Source organism: Podarcis melisellensis (genome assembly GCF_964234715.1).
Source record: "Podarcis melisellensis genome assembly, chromosome: 1".
Taxonomy (NCBI): Eukaryota; Metazoa; Chordata; class Lepidosauria; order Squamata; family Lacertidae; genus Podarcis; species Podarcis melisellensis.
This window is the reverse complement of record NC_138528.1, coordinates 32,279,843-32,306,696: the sequence shown is the minus strand read 5'-3', so window position 1 is coordinate 32,306,696 and position 26,854 is coordinate 32,279,843. Positions and strand designations below refer to the sequence as shown.

General features: G+C 39.4%; 1 protein-coding gene across 4 annotated transcripts in view; it reads left to right on the top strand.

Moving 5' to 3' along the window:
• The window catches only part of MIPOL1 (mirror-image polydactyly 1), a 189,081-nt gene that overhangs the window by 40,079 nt on the left and 122,148 nt on the right, over positions 1-26,854 (top strand). For 3 of the 4 annotated variants that reach the window (XM_081913624.1, XM_081913625.1, XM_081913627.1), the window contains 3 exons: positions 5,679-5,910; positions 7,178-7,313; positions 9,110-9,215. In XM_081913624.1, the coding sequence (XP_081769750.1) occupies positions 5,679-5,910; positions 7,178-7,313; positions 9,110-9,215 (474 nt within the window). Of the gene's footprint in view, positions 1-5,262; positions 5,402-5,678; positions 5,911-7,177; positions 7,314-9,109; positions 9,216-26,854 lie in introns of those variants that run through there. The other variant, XM_081913626.1, reaches the window with a different exon arrangement.

Sequence of the window (26,854 nt, the reverse complement as noted above, 5' to 3'; positions counted from 1 at the left end):
AAAGCTTAAATTTAGACCAGGCCAGCCTTGCTACAGGTATGATGAGCAAAGACATAACCATTTTTTTCATTAAAAACCAGTTCATGTCCTCCAGGGGGATGCATCAGAGATGAAATGAGATTATCAAAGATTTTGCCTGCATGTTTAATGTACCGTTTTCCAGAGAATGACGTTTATCAGCTCATTATTGCCTAAAGTGGCCTTAATGTTATTGTGATGCAGGCTAAAAAAATAAAACATGTACTTTAAAGGTATGTTATTTCAATAAGGCAGGGGGCATGTGTGTGTGTGTGTGTGTGTGTGTGGTTATCTAATTTTGCCATTTTAAATTATAAAATTTATCGTATTGGCATTAATACCTGAATAAATTTGGGTGACAAAGAGGATTTCTGTTTAATTAAAGGGTATGCAGGGACATGACCTTGCTCCACATAAAAAGGAAATTTAGATAATTAAGATTTGGATAATTGATGAGGAAATATATAATAAGAGTGTTATCTGCCAGGTGTCACAGTATATATATATGTGAGTATATATAATGGAAAGGCTTACTTTCTTCCCTTTTTAAAATGCTGGTTTAGATAGAAAACCCCAGTACTAGTTTGGCTGAGTAAAACTCCACCAGGCACTGTGTTTGGAAATTATGTAATAAATCTATATAGATTGTAATGATATCTTGAAGCCCTGTATTTAAACTAACCTGAATTACAATGAGAGATAAACAGAATATTTACTCATCCCTTATGAGCTGCTGCTGATATGTAAATTTATTCTTCTACTTTGCACAAATATACTTTTGAGCTACTGCTTAAACACTTCAAGGTCCTTAGCCAAACAGTTTTAATGATGCCTCCAATATTATAAAAGTGTGACATTTGACGAATACCTTGTGTAGTTGTGATACTGCAGTAAAATATAAACAACACACAAAGAAAACCCGGCGCATCAAAGCAGTGTGCAGCACCTAGATAATTTATAATTTTACTGTTTATATCCATCTTGACATTTTTTTTTTATCTGCCAAAGGCAGGTTTCATTTGGATTCTTAATCTGAGATTTATTTGGTGGATCTGGAAGTCATAGCTAGAATTCCCACAGGAAGTGGTCCATCTACCAACAGATTAAATGGCAGTCCTGCAGTTGTTAAGGGAGCTCTGCATTTAACACACATGCATACTCGCTCAGTCAGCCCGGTGGAGAAAAATTAAAGTAGTAACCCAGGTTTAGGAACAATGTAGCTAAAAAGTCCCATATTTGCTGAATGACAAAGGGTTATATAGCAGCATTTTCATTTTATTATTCGTGCTTGAATTTCTTGTTTGCTTTGTTGAGTCTGCTGACGAATACTAATAAATGCCTGCAACAATCCAGACGGGAGGTGCCTGGCAACAAAGCTATGCGGTGGACCTCCCTGATCTTCTCCAGTTCACAACCTGACCTTTTGAAAAATTGCCTGGGCTAAGCTGCAGAATTTGGGTGTAATGGTTATTGTTAACTCCAGCTTTAGGATTTATTAATTTGTGTGATCAAGACTTACCTATACTTCAAAGTTTCAAAAGACCAAACACAATCATCCGTCCATTAGAACTAACATTGTGTTTCATTGAAATTGCCCTCCCCGCTTCTGCTTCGTCGTCATCTTTTTTTTACTATCTGTCTAGCAATACTGCTATTTTGATTGTATATGCGTGGAATCTCAAAAATGGTCTTAATGCCCAGGCACAGAACAAAAAAATCTGCACAACTGCAACGGATTTCTCTCCTAAATCTAATGCTGGGAAATAATATCATGTTAATGAATTGCAAAAAAAATAAAAATAAGCAAATGCCTAAGGAAGCTCGTGATATTTACACAGTAAGTGCTTAATGATCACAGTTGACACTGAGTACTAAAATTATGATTAGCCAGCTTTGAGAAGAGGTTATGAAAGGCGGTATCTGCCAAACTGGGCTGGTGGAGGTGGTGGCTAAATTTAGACTTCAATCCTATGTACACTTACCTAAGAGTAAGCCTCACTAACTATGATGGAATTTACTTTTAAGAAAACAAAAATAGGATTTCATTAATGTTTCTTGAATTTGAGAAAGGGAATTACTACCTTTGGGGTTTCCTTAAAATTGCCTTTCTACTAGAACCTCAGTGGGTACTAAATCTCTCTTCATTTTTATCTTGCAAATGGTGTTTATTTTAATGATCTTACATATTGTAGTGTTTTTGTGGTTGGTGGACCATAACTGTTTTCATACAATGGTATTTTGAGTATTGTTGTTATTATTGATTGCAATACATGTACATGGTGCATAACAGAGAAAAATGAGCACCAAAGACAAATTTCTGATCCATGGACCTCGCGTTCTAAATATCAATGAGGTGGGGAGAGAACAGGAGTTGGGATGGAAAGGCAGAAGTAAGGATAGCAGGAATGAGCATGAACCAGTGCAGTAACAGGTACTTATGCTTTGTATCCATTGTGTGTGGCCAGAGTTGGAAAATAAAACTGGGAACAAAGTGGAAGCACTCAGAGTAGGACACTAGAAAGTGAGGCATTCACCTACATCGATTTCAGGGAATTAACTTTGCAATGTTCATTTAGGGAAGGCGTATGTGGGCACCGTGTTCTTGATTCATAATTCTAATGGGGGTTGATTCATTATAAAAACAAAAAACTTGTCATCTAATTGTTTCCACTTTAGAAAAGAGTAGTGCTGTGGTATATAGCCTCATGGCTGTGATACAGATTCTGTTTGTGCAGAAACTCTCCAATTTAGATCAATTTCCAGAGCAGCCTCCTTGAGCCATGCCTTGTGCTATTCCTGTGGGCTTTCCAACCCTCAAGAGCAGCTTTTCACAGGGCAAAGACTAAGAGGCTGTAGCTGGAAGAAGCTGGGCAAATTCCCCACTGCATGGGCAGAGTTGCAGTCATGCATCTCTCTGTTCAACCCTGTGAAACGGTATTGAGCACAAAATTGTGCCTACAGATGGCACAAGTTTAATTATGTTTGTTTTTATACTGTCAGAACACATCTGGCAGTCCTATCCGAATTCTTTAATAAATCACAAATTGGATATTTCTAGGTCTATTTTATATGTCTCTTCTAGCTGACACAATATATGTATTGATCAGCTCTCTTCTACAGATTTTTGTCTTATTACTTAACTAAACCTAGGGCTTACGTTGTAACACAGAGAGCTAAGGAATATTGAGTAGGGAGTAAAACGTGGTGTACAAAACTTTTTTTTCTGACTGAGAGAACTTGCTGATCATTGATTAGCAGTAGTGGAAGGGTGAAACGTTCTTGAGTTTTAACTGTACCACCTTTATAAGTAGTTATTCCTTAATAATATGTGAGGAAAAATATTGCCATGCTTTAAGGTAAAGGTAAAGGGACCCCTGACCGTTAGGTCCAGTCGTGGCCGGCTCTGGGGTTGCGGCGCTCATCTCGCTTTATTCCGGGTCATGTGGCCAGCATGACTAAGCCGCTTCTGGTGAACCAGAGCAGCGCACGGAAACGCCGTTTACCTTCCCGCCGGAGTGGTACCTATTTATCTACTTGCGCTTTGACATGCTTTCGAACTGCTAAGTTGGCAGGATTGCCATGCTTTACTTCAGTCTAAAACTACACATAATGAAACATGTACTGTAAACCCTACATGTAACTGCAGTTTACTAGTAGGAGCCAAAGTCTGTGGTGTCAACTTCTTCGTTTTGGTGACTCATAAGAGACACAGATAAACCTACATGGATACCACTCATGGAGTACAAATACCCCCAATTATGTCAAATGCAAATTGTTCTGAAATCATACACTGCTGAGTGTATGGTTGGTGCTGTTTACACTAAGGATGGGAATTTTAGGGGCCTTCCAAATGTTCCTGAACTTCCAACTTCCATTGGTCCCAACTAGTGCAGTTAACAAGGATGATGGGAGTTGCCATTGGACAGTATCTGGAGGATCACAAGTTGCCAATCTCTGGTCTACAGAGCTCTGGCATTGGATCTTTTGGGTTCAGATGGAAATCTTACCAGGAATGGAGCCTAGGACTTTTCTGTATGGCAAGCATGCGCTCCAATACTGATCACCTTAAAAGTCACCAGAATATAAATGGCATTGAGATTCATGTTCTTTCTATTATTGGTCTTGAGAAACCCCAGCTTGAAGGGAAAATTTCCTGTACAAGTGATTGTGCTGCTGCTGTTGTTCCTTCAAGAAAAAGCAGATTGCAGTAATGTCAACCGGATATTTGAGAAATTAACTTCATTTACGTATTCAGTTATCTAGTTTACACATAGAACACTTCCCTGTATATGAAGCTATCCTTACAGGGGGGAAATGGTCCTATTCACTATTGTTAGTTTATCTGTTTTAGTGGGTAAATAGTGAATTGCATGAAGGTGTCCATAGCATAATAGTTTTGTTAAAGATGCAAAGAAGATGTGCATTCAGTTCCTTGGAAGCACAGCAGGATTTTCAGAAAATTTTAGGGAATTTTTGTGCAGAGACTGTAGGAACATCTTGTGGATCAGTTTCCTAATGATGTCAGAGCAGCAGTCATGATATAATATATGACATCTGTAATATGGCATGATATGACATCTGTAATAGGTGGGTCAGCTGTGACTGAGGTCTTTGTGGGGAACTTGATCATGAAGCTGATCCCTGTATGAAGCAGCTTTCCCAGCTATATGCCCACTGCTTGAGAAGTGTTGAGGATAGGATGGCAAAGCCCCTTGTGCAGAGGTTCTCAAGCACTCGACAACCAGCTGGCTGTTGGGAGCTTGGGAAGCTTTGTGCAAGTGACTGATGGGTGAGTGGAGCAACCTACTTGTCCAACATCTGTTACCAGGTGATTGACAGGTAGATTGTCCCAACTATCTGTCACAGTTGATCTGCTAGGGTGGGGATGTTCCCCCACTCTTGTGTTAGACCAGTGTTTCCCAACCTTGGGTCTCCAGCTGTTTGAGGACTACAATTCCCATCATTCCTGACCACTGGTGTTGCTAGCTAGGGATGATGGGAGTTGTAGTCCAAAAACAGCTGGCGACCCAAGGTTGGGAAACACTGTGTTAGACCATAGTTTAGTGTGATGAGAATAAGCCACATGATCCTTAAGGCTCATGTTAGCCGCTTTGAGACTCCTTCGGGTAGTGATAAAGCGGGATATCAAATCCAAACTTTTCTTCCTCCTCTTCTTCTTCTTCTTCTTCTTCGTCTTCATCTTCGTCTTCTTCATATAGTTCCCCTCCCTTCCTTCTCTTCAAGCACAGTCACAAGGTGCTCCCACAGCTTGTCATGTTGTCGTGATCAATAAACTTTGGATCATGTTAACAACTGTATTTTTGCAACAAACAGCGATGAAGCCATGTCTGATTGCAGTCACAGTCTTGGAAGAGTTGTACTCGTATGTGATACTTTTTGTATAGTTCAGTACTGAATGACTTTGGGAAATGTGCTGGAGCTCCTGTTCTCTGCCACTTAGATGCATGGATGCAGGTTGTGTTCAACTTACTAATCCACACAGCTGGTTTTCCATGCTGTGGAAATCCTGGCAGTTAAACTGGCATTAAATTTTACTTGTTTTTTCTTTAGAAGCCAGCAGCATTGTCATTCAGCTGCATTAAATGCTCATCTTTCATCTTCTTTAATTAAACAGTAAAATGTTGTTATTTTTCTAACAGAAATCTTGGAGCAGAATTCTGAGCAAAAGAACGATGTCTCTGCTCCCAGTTACCTGAATTTGCACAGTTCTTCAGCAAAATCACAGCCAAGAGAACAAGCCATTCAGACTGAAAGTGAACATCTAAACTGTTCTGATCAGCCAACATCCACTTTAAGCATTATGCAAACTGCTTGTCCCAAAAATTTGCAGCTATGTAATCTCACTGTCTCTTGCACTGATAAAAGGTTAAGGTAAGCAAGCTGTTCATTTGAGGCTTTTAAAAGCTCAGGGAAGCATTCAGCATCACATGACGGTAATCCTTTGCCAGGGCAAGCTTTTTGGCTTCCCCGATGGAATGATCCCTCCTTCTCCCCATGCACATTGTGCCAGGGGTTCTACTGACCCCACACCAAGCAAATTTTGAAGGCACATAGGGGAGAAGGAGGAGGGAATCCCCATAGTACATGTGGAAGTCCTTATGTAGAGCTTTTGCTGGCAGAACTTGGTTGAATCCCACCTTTAGTTTCTTTTATTATCACGGGAGAGAACTTCTTAAATAAGCTAACAAGAATTCAGTGGGTAGTTGTAGAAAAGTGATGGGATGAGACTGGTGTAAGTACAGTGGTACCTCGGGTTACAGACGCTTCAGGTTACAGACTCATCTAACGCAGAAATAGTACCTCAGGTTAAGAACTTTGCTTCAGGATGAGAACAGAAATCGTGTTGCGACGGCGCAGCGGCAGTGGGAGACCCCATTAGCTAAAGTGCTACCTCAGGTTAAGAACAGTTTCAGGTTAAGAACTTAATTCGTTCTGGAGGTCCGTTCTTAACCTGAGGTATCACTGTACAGTGGTACCTCTAGTTACGAACTTAATTCGTTCCGGAGGTTCGTTCTTAACCTGAAACTATTCTTAACTGGAGGCGTGCTTTCGCTAATGGGGCCTCTTGCTGCCACTGCGCCAATTTCTGTTCTCATCCTGGGGCAAAGTTCTCAACTCGAAGTAACTGTTCCAGGTTAGCAGAGTTTGTAACCTGAAGCGTTTGTAACCTGAGGCATTTGTAACTCTAGGTACCTCTGTAGTTACATGATGGTTGAGACTCTTTGCAGAACAGGAACAGGTATCTCATCGGACAGAAAGGAAGACACATCTGCACATGCTTTGTGCATTTATAGCAAATGCTTTATGTAAAACTTTACAAAACAGTGGTATAGATGTAAATTTAAGAAGCAGCAATTTTTGCATTGCATTTCTTGAAAGTTTTAAAAATCCAGGAACAACTATGAACGTGTGAACTGGTATAAAACTGCCACCTGGGTCTTGTACGGAGGCTTTCCCCCCAGACTTACTTCCTTCAAACCTATGCCAGGAAATGAACATGGGACCTTCTGGGTGCGATGTGTGTGTTTTACTACATAGCTTTTGTCCTGCCCTGAATGTAGCAAGTATCACTTTGAACGAGAAGATTCTTTGTTGAACGAACTGATCAATGAAGTTTTTCTTCCTTTTTTCACTCTAGCTCTACTGAAAAGCAAGGAAGAGAAGTTATGCCTGACAACATGGATCCTTTACATGTCACAGCAAACCTAGATAAAGAAAAGGATATTGCATTCCTCTTAAGGGAATTGGATGTTCTAAGGACAAACAATAAAAAGGTACAGTGAAATATTCTAAGCCTATTAACCTACTCTAATTTTTCTTTATTGTTTGTTTTGATTGACAAGATATAGCTTCCTTTTGTTGCAGGGATCATTTGATTCATGGTTTGTTAATCTTTGTATATTCTTCTTGTCTGCCTTTTTGTTTTTGTTTTAAAATCAGTGACATCACAGATAGTGCCATCTAGATTCTTTTGCAGTTCTTTTTGGCTCAGATTTGGAAATTTGGAAAGGCTGGCCTTGTTCAGAACTGACTATGATTTAATTAAACACTCTGAATAACCTGGATCAAAGCTGATAGAAAGAGACTCCCATGTAACAAAGCAAACTCTTTGGTTTGCATTGATGATTAAGAGATCCATTGTACATTAAAAATTGTACATATTTACAGTATTTTTTCCACTTCTCAGAACAGTCAGTCTGTGCAAGGTTTTTGACGTTATCAGATTAAGCATCCCTCAAATGTGCTTTGTTATACTAACAGCAATCTATTTTTCATAAATTAAATGGTAAAATCCTCAGTAAATTGTTTTGCAGATATAATCACACTTCATTATCAAAATAATAATGTTAAATTAACCATTACATTTTTTCGTTAAGTGATAGAAGTGCATGGTGGATTTTAGAATAAAGATAGTAACGCAATAAGTTAGAAATTACAGATTATTATTGATCTCAAGTGCTGAAAAATATGTATTACACTTCTGTTCAAATGCAACATAGTTTTCATTATGAAGGATATATACACTCAGAAGAGAAACCAGAGTGTAGAGACATATCCAAGTTTACTTTTTATTTTTTGCTCAGTTTATTTGAAGTTCCTTGTATGGAGTAATTGAAACCTCTGTTGCACTGTTTATTAGCACCCTTAACTTTTAAGACTGTTGCATGTATGTATGTATGTATGTATGTATGTATGTATATTCTTATTATTTATTCCATTTATAATCCCACCCTTCATGAAGAGATTTCAGAGCATGCTGCAAAAAACACCAGTAAAATCATTAAAACACGAGTTTAAAGCAACAGGCAAAAATTAACAAAGCACAGGTAAACAACAAATGATGAAATCAATAGCGACAGGCATATTAACTCAATCCTTTCCAAATGTTTTGGCCATGTGGCTTAGTGTGCTTTTCTTGTTTGTTTGTTTGTTTGTTTGTTTGTTTGCTCTTACTTGTTGTTAATAACCACCTATCTGTGCTGTACAATATGGAATGTTTGACATAGCACTGGAGCTACAGTTGGGTGGGGTTAGGGATGAGAAATATCAATTTAATTATGTGGATAAAGCTCTGCTACCACCCCTGAATTATGCTGTAGATTAGGGTGAGCAATTCCTGTTCTGGAATTGCTAACCACATCTGAAAACTCAACCAGGTAAATTAGCACACTTTGGGGGCCTTGACCTTTTGCTTAAGGCTGCAATACTTTGCACCCTTTCTAGCGGGTAAGTTCTGCTGAGCTCCAGAAACTTCCCTTCTCTGGTCATTATGCTTTAGGATTGTTCTCTTTGTGTGTATGTTAGGTAGGTTAAGAGTTTGTGAAATTAAATCTGGAATATAGCGGTAGGTTCCTTTCCCTTCATAACGCATCAGGATGGAAGTGGGCGGCAATTTCATTTTTTAAAGTTATTTATATGAAAACAAAAATGTAAGAGTTGTGTTTACGTTGCTCGATGTTTGTTGAGAGAGTCATTTTGTGAGAACGAAATGCATCTCTTTCTTGCAAGTTAATATTGTGCCTGTGCACTTTTACATACCAATAACAATGTCGCCGTTTCGACTCTTCAGCTTCAGGACCGGCTGTCTGAAAAAGACAAGGAGCTGAAGACAATAAAGCTGGACTTAGAGCTGCAGGAGAGAGTGGCAGAAGCGAAGATTGCGGAAAAGGCTGCAGGTGCAGTAGATGAGCGTTTAACAGATGGCCATAGGGCTCCTACAGCCCGTTTGGTTGCTATATGACGTGGCCTAATGAACATTAGATGTATTTGCTAAAGGAGGGGTGCTTTGACTTCTTTATATGAGGCTGTTTAAAGTTGCCTGGAAAAGAGGTGGCTTTAACATCCTGGTACTGGTATTAGTAAGAGCTTTACCTGTATTCATACTGATTTGGGCATTAAATGAATTGTTAACACCATGTCAATCCAATCACAAAAAGGTTGTTTGTTTTGTTGGAAGGTCCTGAACAAACAAGGGAAATAATGATTACCACGGCCACTACCTTTCAACCAGCAGTTCAAATACCCACTTATTGTTTTAGCTTGTTCAGAGAGATGCTACCACCCCTCCTTCCACACACCTTTGTATGGCGATCTTCATGTTTCTCTCAGCTGGAGACCCGAACCTCTGTTTGGTGAGCAGGGAATTCAGGTTTTTAACCAATGAAAGAAATGTTGCTTTAGAGTGATGATAGATCTTCGCCAGTGGCTTGCTCCACGCATTGTACTGAGGCCAAACCACAGTTTCCTGGGAGATGTATCAATACAACGGCCAGGATCAGTATCAGGGCCAGACCGCCATCATCTCTTGATCAGCAGAGAACTGGGCAGTTTAAGGAAACCTGCTTCTCAGCTGATCAAGTTCCCTGCCTCCATCTCGTGCTAGTAATAACAGTAATATCTGGTTTCTGGTTTCCATTCTTTCTCTCCAGCTATCCAGGTTTGTTGTTGTTTAGTCGTTTAGTCGTGTCCGACTCTTTGTGACCCCATGGACCACAGCACGCCAGGCACTTCTGTCTTCCACTGCCTCCCGCAGTTTGGTCAAACTCATGCTGGTAGCTTCGAGAACGCTGTCCAACCATCTCGTTCTCTGTCGTCCCCTTCTCCTTGTGCCCTCCATCTTTCCCCACATCAGGGTCTTGTCCAGGGAGTCTTCTCTTCTCATGAGGTGGCCAAAGTATTGGAGCCTCAGCTTCAGGATCCTGTTATTGACATTGTGACTCCTTTTCTTAACCTCATTCAGCCCTCTGCCCTCCAGTAGCCTCCTTTAGTTTTTCTCTCTCCCCGCCCCTATCACCTGCATGACCCTTTCTTCCCAGTCGTCTCTTGCATTCCTTAGAGATGGGGATGGACTCATTAGGTGCTTGTCCAACTTGAAGCCTATGTTCTGTTTTCTTTAACGAATTGCATATTCATTTATTCTAAGCCAGAGTCTTGGTGTTAGTTCCTCGTCTTAGAAAACTCTTTTGGGTGTGGCTCACCATGACTATGGGCTAAAGATCCTAAAGTAAGTTCCTTGAGTATATATATGTAATGGTAAACATATGTAGACAAGGACACTTGGTGACAATGTTATGAAGCTGGTAAGAGGTTTGAAAGAGAAACGGGAATATGGCTTCTTCGCTAGCATGATTGTGAAAAGGTTGTAACATTATTAAAGCTAATTCTCCGTAATATGCTTAATAGTAGTGGATCTGATGTCATTCCCATCTCATTGGCAAAGTGAATGGAAGTGGGTTGGGCAATAGTGTAGAATTGTCAGTTGATTGGCTTTCTACAGTGTCAGTAAAGAGATTGATTGATATTACCAACATTTGTAAGATAGGCTAGCCATTCTGAATCACAATGACAGAACCCTAAATATTCACAACACAAATTAAATGCATATTTAAAGTAACCCTATAGGTTTTTTTTGACATATATATATAAAAACTACCATAAAACCCTTACATAGATCATAGTTACATCTTGATTATCTACCAACTAAACATTTACAGGATGTGAACTGTTTGGATTAAATTCCAAGTTATATGTTTGTTTTGGGGATGTTTGCACAGCGTTTTACTTCTGTGTATATAATAGAGAAATATTTTATTCAGTGTAGACTTTCTTTGCTCATTCAAGCTCATGGAGGAAAACTGGATAAAAAACACATGTGCCATAATCCAGCAGGGTGATCTGTGCACAGAAATGGCATATGTATGGATGGTTCCCTGGGTAAGATCCTGCACGCTGTTTATGGAGAACCCCATATCCTGCACTTGAAGGTGGCACATATTGTGTGCTTTGCTGAACTCTATACATTTTGCTTCTATTTTAAAAAAATCTCAAAAGCAGATTTTTCCTAGATGTATTTGAATTAAGATAGGTTAGTTTGGGTTGTCTTCAAAAGATGTTAATACTATATGTTGCTGGGATTCACTAGTGTTAATCACTGCAGTTGGTATTAAACTAAGTTTTATTCAGGATGGACCTACTGAAATTAATGGACCTAACTTAATCATGTTTATTCATTTCGATGAGTCTACTCTGAGTAAAACCTGGTTGCTTAATACCCATAATTGTGTGTTTTGCTTATCATATTTAGATTCCACTTTTACATCCAGATACAACATACAGATGAATGTTTATCTTACATTTGAAATTGTGATAAAATCATGACAGAAGAGTGTGTAATAAAAGGCACTGGGGAAGTGTGTTATAAAACTTTTACCTTGTACTTTGAGAAGGATCTTAAAATAATAAAACTCAAGCTGAAAAGCCCTTCTTAATATGAAACAGGGAGGAAGAGTACAAAATACAGAATGTTGATCCCTATATAATCACTAAAACAATATTTTCATCAATTTATCAAAGCTGTGATGTAACTTTTATAAATATTATCTTTTTCTAACAAACGTGTATCTTTGTGTGTGTGTGCACGCACACACACGCATTTGAAAGAAACACACATGCAAAAAATTCCCCCCGGAATTTCCATAGTAGCCAATCAGGCTGTTGACAAAACTGGCTTTGAAATTCAAAAGCAGCTTCTCTTGTTAGTAAGATTCCTGCTTTTTTGGTGTTTGAGAAGACGTTAACTGGGAGAAATAGTGCAAGGAAGCAGATGGAGAATTAAAACAGCAAGGAAATATAGCTAGGGTGGAAAATATGCACACCATCAATGTGGATGTTCATGTTAGCATACAAAGAAAATATGCATAGGACTGTACCTTGGACCTGTGTTCAAGTCTCATCCCAGCCGTCAATTTACTGGGTGGTTTTAGATGAGTCCTAGCATTTTATATATCTGGGCAGAATAATAATAATAATAATAATAATAATAATAATAATAAGGAATAATAATGATTCAGTCCTTTCACATTTAAAAAGCTGGGTTAAACATTTTTTGTATTAGTATACATTTGGTTTGTGCAAAGTTAGACCCTGGGTTTGGGAATCTGTGTGCTGCTACATGCCTCTTTAGAAATACTGGGGCATATTTTAGAAGAAATGGTCAGTTGACCAACTCAATTCTGTGGCCACTAGAGGCTGCTATTCCTTCTTAGTGTTTAGTTAGTTTATTCATTCGTTCGTTTAATTATTTAAAGCATTTTCCTCTGCTCTTCAGCCAAAAAGCCTCCCAGAGCGAATTACAAATTGTCCCTTCAGGATTACAATATAAAAAGATATAGGAAGCTGCCTTGTATTGGGTCGAGCCATTGGCTCAACTCAGTATCTTCTGCACTGTCTGGCATTGTAGGACTTTTACCTGGAGATGCTGGAGATTGAATATGGGCCTTTTGAATGTGAAGTAGATGCTGTCCCAGTGAGGATAAAAGCCAACTTTGGCACTAGTTTGTAGTTCCAAAGTTCCTACAATGACTGGCTGCAATGGAAACAATTCAAAGAGGGAAGAAACCCAATGTTGCTGGTTTCTCAGCTGGCCAGAAGCACTGTCCCTGCTTTCCAACTCCTGATGCTGGTGGAACGATTGTTGCAAGATGGCAATTAGTGTTTCACAGCTTCTTATAGTTGAAGGGAAAGCGGTATACAGTGGTACTTTGGGTTACATACGCTTCAGGTTACAGACTCCGCTAACCCAGAAATAGTGCTTCAGTTTAAGAACTTTGCTTCTGGATGAAAACAGAAATGTGCTCCAGCGGCGCGGCAGCAGCAGGAGGCCCCATTAGCTAAAGTGGTGCTTCAGGTTAAGAACAGACCTGCGGAACGAATTAAGTACTTAACCCGAGGTACCACTGTATATGTCAAAGGTGTGAAAGCAGGAATGGAATGGAAGATGGATGGAAGAAGAGGAAACATAAACTAGAGGACAAAAATGTTAGGGGAACCCAGAGGCTGAGAAACCACACAAGGTGTCAGTATGCCTACTTCTGAAGCAGACTGATGTTAAACGGATGCGTGATTTAAGGAGACAAACAGGCAATCATTAGGATTAGTAGAAACCTTTTGTCATCTGATACACAAACTATATGTTCTGGTTTCCAAGGAACTGAGATATCCTTGTGACACATAGCTTCACAACATGAAGACTCACCAAATACCCACAACGTGTGTGTGTGTGTGTGTGTGTGTGTGTAAAAAATAAAATCCATGCAGTCAATATTTTGTGGAAGAAAACTTGAAAACAGATTTGATGCTGTACTTTTGATCATTATGTCCATTTAAGAATGAAGCTGTCTGTGGAGTCCTCTGTTAAATCTTCTTAACGTTATGATTTGTCTCTTCACTTAAAAATGTGTGTGGCTTTTTAAAAAACATTACCAACTTACATTCTTGAGAATGCAGATAGTCCACTGAAGGCTAGCAGGCTAATTCCTGGAGATGGCACCAGGCTTTAGCTGATGAGTAATGTGTTGTACAAAGGGTACAAGACTCTCATATCAGATCTAAATCAGTGTTGACCATATGTGAAATAGGAACTTGCCTTAGAGGGCTAGTGTGAGGATGAGAGAAACTAAAGCATTTTCAACCTGACCTGAAATGTGCCTCTGTTAGATTTTGAATATGCATATATGATAGTTTATCCAAGTCTGTCCCAATAGTTCCTGCTGTTGAGGCCTGAGGATGTGCAGAAGGCGCTTCTGACTGTCCATCCAACCACTTGCCCTCTGTCCATCCTGCAGGTTGTGAGGTGTTGACCAGGGAGGAGCAAGAGGTGGTTAACACATCTTTATGTGAGGGGGTTGTCCCTTTTGTACTTGTTCTGTTGAAGCTGAGAGTTGCCAGGATTTTTTTCAGCGGGAACTGGCCAGAACTAGGAGGCTTCTGAATGCACAAAACATGGCTACCTTCTGCTGAAAAAACACTGGCTAACAGTTTGCTTGATTCAGGCATGGCTGGAAGAAGAGTAGGATTAGGCCTTGGTTTTTATATTAAAAAAAACCAGTGCAATGCTTAAGTCTGACTCACTGAAGGCCAAGAGACCAAAGTCCAACTTACTCAAACACCAGCAGGAAAATAATGTTTTCAAGAGCTACTTTATTGTGGTAACAAAGTGACTGAGATGCAAACCTAGAAGCTTCTGGATCACACCTTGCTTCTGCTAGGAACTGCTAGACAGCCTTAAGCAATCTATGGTCTCTCAGTCCTGCTGTGTACAAATTGGGAATGACGTCCCTTGCAGGGTTGTTGTAATAATTACAAAGATAATGTTTGCAAAGCACCCTAAAAGGCTGATTAAAGTTCATAATATACAATTTTGAATGCGGTCTTTGTTGTTTATAAGAGAAACATATGGGACCCAACCAACAGCCCACCTTTTCACTGCACTGCACCGCTGAGGAGAGAATATTTTTCTTTTTCTTACTATTGATGAATATCACTTGTACGTCAAAATGGCTTCTCAGTGGTTTGTGACTATAAAATCAATCTGTGATTAAAAGGCAGAAAAGCATTAAAACGTCCTTAATTAAAATATATAATTAAACACATAGCAATTAAAACAGTTAAAACAATAAAATCACAAGTTCCATTCAGGTGAATGCTTGCCTAAACAGCTGCCTTTTCAGGAGCTGGTGGAATGTCCACACTGATGAGACCTCTTGAATTTCAGCAGAGATGGCTTTTCACAACTGTGATGCCACCTGTGAAGAAGCCCACCTCCATGTTACAAACTGATGATCATCCAACATTGGCAAAACTAACTGTGTTTCATTAACTGATCTCAGTACTCTTAATGGGTAGTGAAGAGGATGGTGGTTTTTCAGGGAGCCTGTCCAGAGTTACCGTATTTTTCCATATATAAGACTAGGTTTCCCCCCCTAAAAAATAATGTCAAAAATTAGGGGGGGGGGTCTTATACTCTGAGCCATCTTCCCCTATTTTCTTAAATCTGAGTCCCCCAAAATAGGGGGGCGTCTTATACATGGGGGCATCTTATAGATGGAAAAATACGGTATTTAGGCTTTGTATGTAAGTAGCAGAACCTTAACATTGTCTCAGTAGCTAATAGGCAGCCAGTGCAGACCCCGGGCATATGTGCCCAATAAGAAACAATACTCACCATCTGTGGCATTCTGCACTAGCTGCAGCCTCCAGAACAGCCCAACAAAGAGCATGTTCCAGTAGTCCAGGTGTGTGATTACCAATACATGTGTCACAGTTGCCAGGTTTCCCAGTCCGTGAAAGGGTGTGATTGATGCACCAACCAAAGCTGATGATAGGCACTCTTTGCCACAGACACCACCTGGGCCTCCATGGGCAAAGATGGGCAGAGCAACGGATGTGACTCTTCCAGTTGTACTGTAAGCTTCATTCAAACCACAGAGAAGCCATGGATTTCTACAGACATCTCTCTCCATCCAGGCAATTGGAAGGCATTAGAACAGTTCAAGCACACATTCCAGCATTTAGGAGAGGATGGTGGTATGGCCTAGGAGAAGGAGATGAGGCCATTAAAGGCCTTTCTAAGGACCCCCAGTTAATCCTACCTCTTTTTCTTTGTCTGGTCCACAGTGTGCACCCTTTTCTCTTTACCACCATAAACTATAGGTTCCCCCACCCTCATCGGGTCTGTTTGCCAGACCCTCCAAGTGTCCCTATTTTCCAGGGATGTCCCTGATTTAGAGAAGATGTCTTGGTTTCTGATTTGGTCCTGGAATGTCCCAGTTTTCCTTAGGATATCCCTATTCTCATTGGAGAAATGTTGGAGGGTATGGAGCAGGCACAGGCAAACTCGGCCCTCCAGACGTTTTGGGACTACAACTCCTATCATCCCTAGCTAACAGGACCAGTGGTCAGGGATGATGGGAGTTGTAGTCCCAAAACATCTGGAGGGCTGAGTTTGCCTATGCCAGGTATGGAGTTTTCCTACCCCCGTCTGAAGGCAATCCTGTATAAGGAAGCCTGTTTTAATGTTTAATGTTATGTTTTTATATATGTTGGAAGCTGGCCAGAGTGGCTGGGGCAACCCAGTAAGATGTGTAGGGTATAAATAGTAAAATTATCATTATGGAATAGGATGTCCCTATATTCATCATAGAGATGTTGGAGAATATAGTTTCCACTCCCTTATCTCAGTTCCATCCTTTTCTTCCTTCATTTTCTGTTTCTGCTGCTCCTCACCTCCGCAGCTCTGCCATTTCTTTGCTATGTCCAGTGGTGGTACCTTTCACTCTTACGAATCTGTATAGTCTTTCATAATAGTAGAACCTGATGTTATCCAATGAAGCTGAAACATAGGAGCTTAAGGGTAGACAAAACGGGGGCACAATCAGCCCCAGAGTATTAAGTTTTGGAGCCTTGTTCTGGTAGCTAAATGCCGCTTCAGTAAAAACCACCTTAAAAATTTCTGTAGCTGATTCAACACATGCAATAGGGCAGGATGTTCCAGGTAAACATGGTCAGGCAGCCAGTTTGTTCATATTTGTTGTTTTATTAAAGTCCTTGGCCAACGGCCATGTTGCCATTGAGAAAATATATTGTCTATGCTAAAAGTCAGGTAATTGCTACTGTTTTTATTTATAGAAAAGAATTCTATCAGGCAAATAACCCTTAACAATAATTTAACTGTTTGTTCCTCATTTATATGAAAATGTTGCCTTTTGCTGAGACCTTCAGCGGTTTATCATGAACATCAGAAGCAGAGAAGAGTTAAAGGACAATATCCCCCACAAATTTTTAGCAGGCAGAAAACCAGGGTGGAGAGACCATACCACACACACACAAAATAAGGTTATCTAATTTTGCTAAGTAGCACAGAGTAATTTACAGTGTGGAATTTGGGTGGAGGGGTGTTGGTTCCAAACACCCAGCTTGAGAAGCATACTTAACGTGCACAGTTCTGGTGAGATTAAGAGAAAGTAGTATCCCACATATATACAGCTGTTAAATATGCACTTAAAAGCAGCACCATAATGCTTTAAGTGCCAAGCATTTATAAAACTATAGTCTGGCTGCATCTGTGTTTAATAAATGCAGCTCCCCCAAACAACTAACATTGTGCACATATTATAAAATAGAGGGCAGCACCACAAATAATTGCCACAAGTAATTTGTCGTGAGTTTACAGGAAACATTTTTCAGAGTTGACTTAATTTGTATTCTGTGTATATATTCCATATTCCAGTTCTTTTGAAATGCTCCTTTAAATTCCCCTGCAAATTTCTCTCATTGTATCACTCTTCCTTTTTGTCTTTCAATGAGGATTTAAAACTTAAGTGACACACATTACTTTAAATGAGGTGGGAAAAGTTATGATTGTTGTGGTAGTAAACAAGCAACAGTTTGGGCTTGGAGGAGAGAACAATCCAGTAACACAAGAATAAGGATTATATTTGCATTGGTAATTCCATATTACCTTAAAAGTGCTCCTTTTTATCTTTCGCTGATCAGTAAAGGGAAATATCTACCATTTCATTTAAGCTCAATCGACAGACTTTTTTTAGATGCCATTTATTTTTTCTTTCTTGCATGTCATCCATTAAAGATTAGCTGTGGAAGGTTGGAGCATGGAGAGATTATGAATGACAGAACAACTCCTGTGGAATAATAATCAGTTTTTGATATTTAATGCTGTTTGACTTTTGCAGACACATTTCTTATTAACCTTTGATACAAAGAGAAATCCAGGTTCCTGATATCTCATGGAGAAGATGAATTTGAGATCCTCTTCCAATTAAACTGAAATAAGGCCAATATTGGGCTTTAGCCAAAAGATCTCAACAGTTCCCAACCCTTGTGTTTATAAATCTAAATATGTGTGACATTCTATTTTTAAAAGTATGTAACGAACATAGTTTTACTAATAATTGAGTCGTAAAATTATTCTTTCTATATACAGTATGTATCTAGCCTTAGTTTTGGTGTAAGATTCATATGTTATGCAAATTCATTTCCTAAACCTTTCATCTGATGGTTTCTTGATAAAGGCAAAGACTTTTAATGCACTATAGGTGTGGTTTACTTCCACTAAAACCAATCAGAGATTTGCCATAGACTTCTGTAAACTTGCTCAACTCATAGCATTAAGAAATTTGAAACAAGGCAGTGGTTTTGCTTCTCAAGAATTCTAGTAATTCGTATGAAGAATGTGTGAGGTGGGGAGCCTCAGCGTAAAATCATATTCTGTAAATATGGGTACATTTGTAAAATAAGCTTGTGTCACAGATGCCAGATAGCATGTTTTGAAACTATAGAATAATTCTCAGTGACTGAAAGTGCAATCATATAACCCACCTAGGAATAAACCTCATTGAACTCAGTAGGACTTACTTCTGAGTAGACACAGTTAAGATTACACAGCCAGTCATCAATATGCTATGTGTATGAATTATTCAATATAGTTGTTAATTGTGTATGTTCTTGCTAGCAAAATGCCCTTCTGTAGACTCAGAAGTATCCCAGCAGCTCCTTTGAGAGACTACTTTATTGATGAGAGACATTCATCTGCATGCAATTCAAAAATCCCCGAATTTTCACTATTTAGCTAAGCAAGGATTTTTGGAATTGCGGCTGCAAAGCATTAGTATAGATTCTGAAAAGTCATAGTCACCCCTGCAAAAAATATTATTTTGAAAGGAGGAGGGTGGTTTTCGCACCGGTACAAGGACAGGTTTCAGTAAGAAACTGTAAATGCAGTGGAGATAAACGTATACGTATTCTCATTTGCATGCCTTCTCTTTCATTTTCTTTTTGCGTAGCTGAGTAAACAGGAATGCCACAGTGCAATGTCTCTTTGCTTGCTTATTGCTAAACAGTCCAGGTTCCTTGGTAAAATCAGTACATTTACAGCACCCAAAATTTAGGAGCTGTTGAGTACTGCAAACTAAATACATACAACAAACACACGGCGACAAGGGTGTCAGCACATTCTATCTATGTTTGCACACATTGCTTTATCTACCAAGTCACATTTATATGTAAATGACTTTAAGTCTGTAATTCCTAGTACTGACCTGTCAAAAACTGTTCTACTTCTGTTTTATTCGTGCGTCTCTCTAATGCTTCTACATTTCAGTTATCCTAATGACGTCAGAACAACATAATAAAAAGCGTATCATGACTTGGGAGTATTTCCATTCATTTTAACAGGACCACAATCTGGTCCTTAGAAAATTTTCTGGGATTATCAGTATTTTGCAATATGTTACGTGCACAATCTGATTAGTACCATATTGTAATGACCCGTACATATATACACAAATTTCTATATAGGCACGGAGAGGATCCAAAGCTCTCTGGGTTGCAACAATTGCTAAACTCCAAAATAAAACCCCACCAAAGAAATTTCATATTTTAGGTCTCTTCCCCTTCCCCAAAAAATTTCCTTACTCCTTTTTTTTTTTTTTTACTCCTTTCCAGGAGATTATTAACAAAACAAAAAAATGATTATAAGTAGATTTACCATTAATGAACGAAGAAGGAGAAAAGCAAGCAACCCATTACAGGAATCTCAGATTCAAAGGATGGCATGACAGAACAAGCTTTATCTCTCACTTCGCACCCCCCCCTCCTCCCCGTCCTTTTAAAATGAGAACAAAAATGGAAAATGTTATTTGTTCTCCATTTTCCACTCCCATGACATATTAACTCTATATAGGCCTGTATAATCTAAAAATATCTTTCAGATTAGGAAAGCTTTATCTTTACTAGAGATGTCCTCAACATAAAAAGGACCCTTTCGTCCCTTCTATTGACCTTTTTGGGTAGAAGACATCTGTGCATATCCATTAGAAGTCCTGTGATCATTCCTTCACCAGCTCTAAGGAAAATCCTAGGTCACTCAGAGTTCAACAGCCCCTAATCCTGAATACTAAATCCAAAATCACAAAACTACTCACAACAGTCTCCTCATTATTGCAGCAAATTTCTTTCTTTCTTTCTTTCTTTAACTTACTGAGGATACCTAAGCAACGACTGCAATCAGAACTACGAAGAAAACTTAGAAAATGTACACAATAGAAAGGGGGTTTGGAAATGTGGGAGGGAGCTGCTTCTAAAGTTGTTTACATTTTATGTGCCATTTTTTGTTATTTTTAATTTTTATTGCGGAAAGGAGAAATTGTAGGTGGTATTCTCATTTTGCAAAAAAGGAGGGGGAATCATACTGGATTTTTTTGCAAGAAATAATCTGCAACAATTAAGTCTCAGTGTGGCGTAGTACAGAGTTAAGAGTTCTGTGCATTATATTTACTCGTAGATCTTAGCTGTTGGCTGTTTTAAGTCCTTTAAAAAAATCCAGACCGTACGAGTTTTACAAGTGTGTGGTTTTTTTTAATATCCCTTTTTTTCTGCCATCAGTTCAGTTTCTATATTTATCCAGATGACCCCTAAGAAATCAGCAAACAGACATCTTTTCTGGGAAATGCCCCCCCTCCTCTCACCCACCTCCTCTCCAAGGTTCTGTTGTTTGGAGAATCATGAACCAATGTTTATACTAGCATGATTTCTAACACCCTCTCTTGCTACTACTGTATTTTAAAGGTAGCTAAAAAGTGTGGCCGGAAGGTTTGCCAACCGAATCAGGTTTAACTAAGAAAATATGTACACTGCTTTGACTCAGTAAACTCATACTCCGAATGGTTCAGCTTCTTCATATTTGCTCTATCCTATATTAGAAAACAATTAGCTTACTAAACAAATTTGAGCATTTGGGGGAAAAGATCTACTTTGAGTCTCTCTCATTTGACTAAGAATTACAGGATATTTGATAAGCTTGTTTAAAAATGGACATATCCAAATATTATCGTAAACACCCAATGATTTGTTTTACCTGCAATATAAGTATTTTACTTAGTTGGCTTACATAGTAGCTAATAATATTTGTTAATGTAATTTAACTGCTGTGAACCTTTACTGAACAAATATTGAAATTTATACAAGTCAAAGAATGAGGATCTCTAATGACTTTTGTAAAGACTTCCGTTTAATAGTTAAAAGAGAAAAGTTTATATGACATAGCCAATGTAATTAACAGCAGGTTTTACATTTAATAAAAAGAAAGAAGCATATGTATTTGCCTTATTCATTCCAGCATAATTTGCATTACAGTTATGGGTATTTAATGAGCAAATTCCAGCTAAAATGCTATGTTGATTTTCTAAGTGAACTTTGAAATAGCTATGTACCTTACAAAAACTGCCTGTTTACAGTTATTATCTATCTTAAAACTACAAGTCTGTTAGACTTGATGGATTGGGGACAATTATATTTCTGAAGGGGCAAATGATTTTTGTAGGCTGGGTATTTAGTAATCTTGTTACAAATAACCTAAAGTACATTTTAATAATTGGAAATTTATGTTTCTATCATTTATGAAGCAAAATGCACTCGTGTTGATTTGTTTGAACTGTTGAGTTGTAGTCACACTCAACACTTGCGTTGAAATCAATGGGCTTAAGTGTGCTTAACTTTGGCCAATTCCTTATCTTCCTCCCCTCACTTTGCATATCATTAGCCCCTGACATTAAATGCACGTTGACTTCAATAAGCTTCACATTTCAATTAAAATGTCGTTTTTAAAAAGAAAAAGAAACAACTTAAACATACTAGGCTTGGCTGAAATATTGTTGCCAAGGTAAACCTTGGTGTTCCAGGAAATAACAAAGGTGACTTTGGAACAAGAGTCCTAAAAGTCCTTGCCAGTAGTTCCACTGAAGTATGATATCCTACCCAGAAATCTTCGTAGCAGGTCACTTTTTACCCCCCTTCCAGAGTTCTCTGTTGGAGAACTCAGAAGCAGGTTACCTATTAGACTGCCTCACCCCATCAGCTGCACTGCCCCAGTGCACCTGTGGAGTGCACTTGTATAAGAAAGAGGGATTTTAATGTTGCAGCTCCAGCCTCCCTGGAATCAATCAGCAGCCAAAATTCGACAGGTGCCTAGAGTCATGATGCCTAGGCATGTACTGAAAACCTTCTTGTCTAAGAAATGTGTACCTGACGTGTAACCTAGTCATTTAATTGCAAATCTGCAGAAATGGTTTTAAAGGGTTGGATTCAACTAATGGGACCCAGAAGCAGAACTCCGCACAAGGACTTCTGCTAGTGCAAGGGGGCCTTCCCCACCCCTCCCTCCCCACCTGTGCCCCTTGCACCCCGTTAAACTGGCTCTGGGCAGGGTTGGGATTTTACAGTTTTTGGAGTTTGCTGAAGTTGATTTTATTTTTCTAGAGGTTGTTCTTCTGTGCTTTATTCTATTTTTATATTGTGCACTGCTTTGGCAACTTCATGCCGTGAAGTGGTTTATTAATGCATTAAATAAATAAAATTTGTGATCACTTCTTGTGTCTCCAGTAAGCTCTCCTGTCCCATTTGGTCTCAGAGCTGTGAACAGGTTTCTTAAGACTGAAGTCCATACTTCTATTTACTTTTTCTGATAGTTAACTTAAATCAGCACCTCGGTAATGTAAAACCAGGTTTTAGATTTTGCTTGGTCTCCAGTGCATGGACTCAACAGCTTGCCCCTCTTCTTAGTGATACTCTTTTTAATATACTCACTGCTTCCCTTTGCCTAGGCTTAACATATCTAATTTATTTTTGCCTACCCTTTTATGATTTGACTTCTAGACCCTTTATCTCAGTGATTCTCCAGCTTGTCAAAGTCCTTGAACTTAGTGCTCCAAAGTGAATAAAGTATTCTGTGTGTGGTCTTACCAGTGCTGAGTGGCATGGCAACATTAGTTTTGAGTCTTAGCCATAGCGCTTGCATTGAGGGAACTTATTTATCTGTTACATTGTCCATTCCATCTTTCTCCAATGAGATCACAATGGCAGGTGTTTTCTTACCACCACATTGGTATGAGATAGGTTAGGCTGATAGTGATTAGTGACCTGCATGGATTTGAAATGGTATTTCTCCTCCCAAGTCCTATGCTTTTATCCATTATCCCAGGTTGGTTCAAGAAATTAGGTTGACAGTGAAATGCTGCAACACATCTAGTCCATAAATCTTTCTCCAGGGTGTTGATCATCAGCCAGTTGCCTATGCTATTGTGGGTATAAAAATGAGCACTAACAAACCTTGCTCAGAAATCAGGAGAAACTGCTTGGATAATGTTTGGAGATGAAAAATAGTCTAGCGTGCTTTTAGGACGTACAGATTTGTTAAATAAAATGATATTACAGGCACACACACCCATTTACATATGTTCAATATGTGTGCGACTGCACCAAACCCGGAAGTGACCTGAAAATGCCACAAAAGGGGGTGGAGCAGAGTTTTCCAATGGCATTTCAAATATACCTGATTTCACTGACATGTACGATGCAATGGGGGGTTGCCTGTATACATTTGCATTAAATAAAAGCGTTCAATCAATCATTTTCCAATCATTTTTCACCTTTCCAAAATTAAAACCAAAGCGGCTTATGACATATAAAATAATTGCATAACTGCAAACAGAAGTAGTCATAAACAATAAACAGAACATCCAGAAGTACACAACCAAATTGAACAATTGCCCCATAAACGATAAGATCCACAACAAAGATGCAAAAAATTAACAACAACCCCTCCACAACAAAATCCCCTAAACAGGACCCCAACCCAATAGTCTGCTCAGCAGCCTCAGCTTCTGCATCTGGAGTCAGTCAGGGCCCTGCCCTCACAGCCAAGATGGTTGGAGCCAAGAAAAGTCTATTAATGATATTGTATGACCTTTTAGTGGCAAATGTTCGGTGAGGGTGCAAATGTTACGGTATATATTAACCCATAACCTAAACCATTCCATTACTCACTTTCTGATTTTTCTTTTTTTGAAGAAACACCTTTGCCCTTCCTGCCACATAAAAGCCACTCTTAAAGCTAAATGCCAATCTGGGCTGGGAAGTGTGGACACCACCATTGAGAAGCAGGTCCACATCTCTTTCATACATCTCCTCAAAGCACATATAGCATGGGTAGGCAAACTAAGGCCCAGGGGCCAAATCCGGCCCAAACGCCTTCTAAATCTGGCCCGCGGACAGTCCGGGAATCAGCATGTTTTTACATGAGTAGAATGTGTGCTTTTAGTTAAAATGCATCTCTGGGTTATTTGTGGGGCATAGGATTCTCCCCCCCTTCTTCTTCAAAATATAGTCCAGCCCCCCACAAGGTCTGAGGGACAGTGGACCGGCCCCCTGCTGAAAAAGTTTGCTGACCCATGCCATATAGTATTATATCATCATAAAAAAATTCCTTCCAGTAGCACCTTAGAGTCCAACTAAGTTTGTTATTGGTACGAGCTTTTGTGCATGCACACAAAAGCTCATACCAATAACAAACTTATTTGGTCTCTATGGTGCTACTGGGAGGAATTTTTTTATTTTGTTTTGACTATGGCAGACCAACACAGCTACCTACCTGTAACTCTACCATCATAGTTACTGTTCACACCTCCAAAATCAGCCCATAGAAGTGCAACAGTAGAGAAAGTTAGTGCAATGAGCTCACAGAAGGCATCTTCTTTTCCCAGTTGCTACCAGAAATAAGTGACGGGGGTGGAGATAGAAGTGTTGGTAGCAGTGGCATGTCTCGTTTGACAGCAAGAAGGATGCAGCATGTGTTTAAAAAAATAAACACACTTCATTTGGGTGTCTTAGTCCTCTAGACAGGCCTACAGCAATAATCTCCAGCCTTGTCAGATCTGGGACACACTGTTAACTCAAACATACATTTGGGAACCCATATCTTAATTTTTTTATTATCATATATAAAGCCCTTAGCAACTTGAGACCAGTTTACCTATGAAACCGCCTTCCCCCATGTATGCCCCCTCCACCACTTTGATCTGAAGAACTGGCATTCCTACAGGTGCCCTTCCACATTTGTAAGAAATTGATCTTTAATGTGGGAGCACCTACATTTTACAACTCCCTGCCTGTTGACATAAGGCAGGCAGCTTCACTCTATTCTTTTTGCCGCCTGCCAGAAACGCTTTTTGTTTGCCTGTCCAGATGTGTAGAATGTCGGTGTGTATTTTAATCTGATTTTGCTTCATTGTGCATTTTAATTTAATGTTTGAAACAGTTGCTTTGGACTCTCTTCACTGGTGATGTTATTGTTTCATTCGCTTGGAGGCTTTTATGAAATGAAATGAAACAAATGTATTTGTATGGTTGGTAGTGCTACTGCTTCAACTCACCTTGGATCAGACAGATGAAGGCCAGTAGCCTAGACTCTCTGAATTGTGTCCACGGATTAGTAAAATTAATTTGGAAAATAAAATTTTGTCCACTCTTAACGTTTGGGAATTTATGGAAATCTGTTCCAGTTGTGGGTTGGAAGGGCACCCCCTTCCCTGTTGAACGTCTTGCACCGACTGAAGACTTTTAAAATTTTATTTTAGCAAGGCATTTTCACTGAATTCTGATCCCATTGTTTTAACTTACTTTTATCTTGTTTTATTGAGTTATTTATACACTGCTTAGAGACAAATGTAATTAAAAGGTGTATGAATTGTTGAAATAAATAAATAAATAAATTAGATAGATTAGATTAGATTAGATTGTTGTTGTTTAGTCGTTTAGTCGTGTCCGACTCTTCGTGACCCCATGGACCAGAGAACGCCAGGCACCTCTGTCCTCTACTGCCTCCCGCAGTTTGGTCGCATGCTGGTAGCCTCGAAAACACTATCCAACCATCTCGTCCTCTGTCGCCCCCTTCTCCTTGTGCCCTCCATCTTTCCCAACATCAGGGTCTTCTCCAGGGAGTCTTCTCTTCTCATGAGGTGGCCAAAGTACTGGAGCCTCAGCTTCACAATCTGTCCTTCCAGTGAGCACTCAGGGTTGATTTCCTTCAGTATGGAGAGGTTTGATCTTCTTGCAGTCCATGGGACTCTCAAGAGTCTCCTCCAGCACCATAATTCAAAGGCATCAATTCTTCGGCGATCAGCCTTCTTTATAGTCCAGCTCTCACTTCCATACATCACTACTGGGAAAGCCATAGCTTTAACTATACGAACCTTTGTTGGCAAGGTGATGTCTCTACTTCTCAAGATGCTGTCTAGGCCTGTCATTGCCCTTCTCCCAAGAAGCAGGCGTCTTTTAATTTCGTGGCTGCTGTCACCATCTGCAGTGATCATTGAGCCCAAGAAAGTAAAATCTCTCACTACCTCCATTTCTTCCCCTTCTATTTGCCAGGAGGTGATGGGACCAGTGGCCATGATCTTCGTTTTTTTTGATGTTGAGCTTCAGACCATATTTTGCGCTCTCCTCTTTCACCCTCATTAAAAGGTTCTTTAATTCCTCCTCACTTTCTGCCATCAAGGTTGTGTCATCTGCATATCTGAGGTTGTTGATATTTCTTCCGGCAATCTTAATTCCGGCTAGGGATTCATCCAGCCCAGCCTTTCGCATGATGAATTCTGCATATAAGTTAAATAAGCAGGGAGACAAA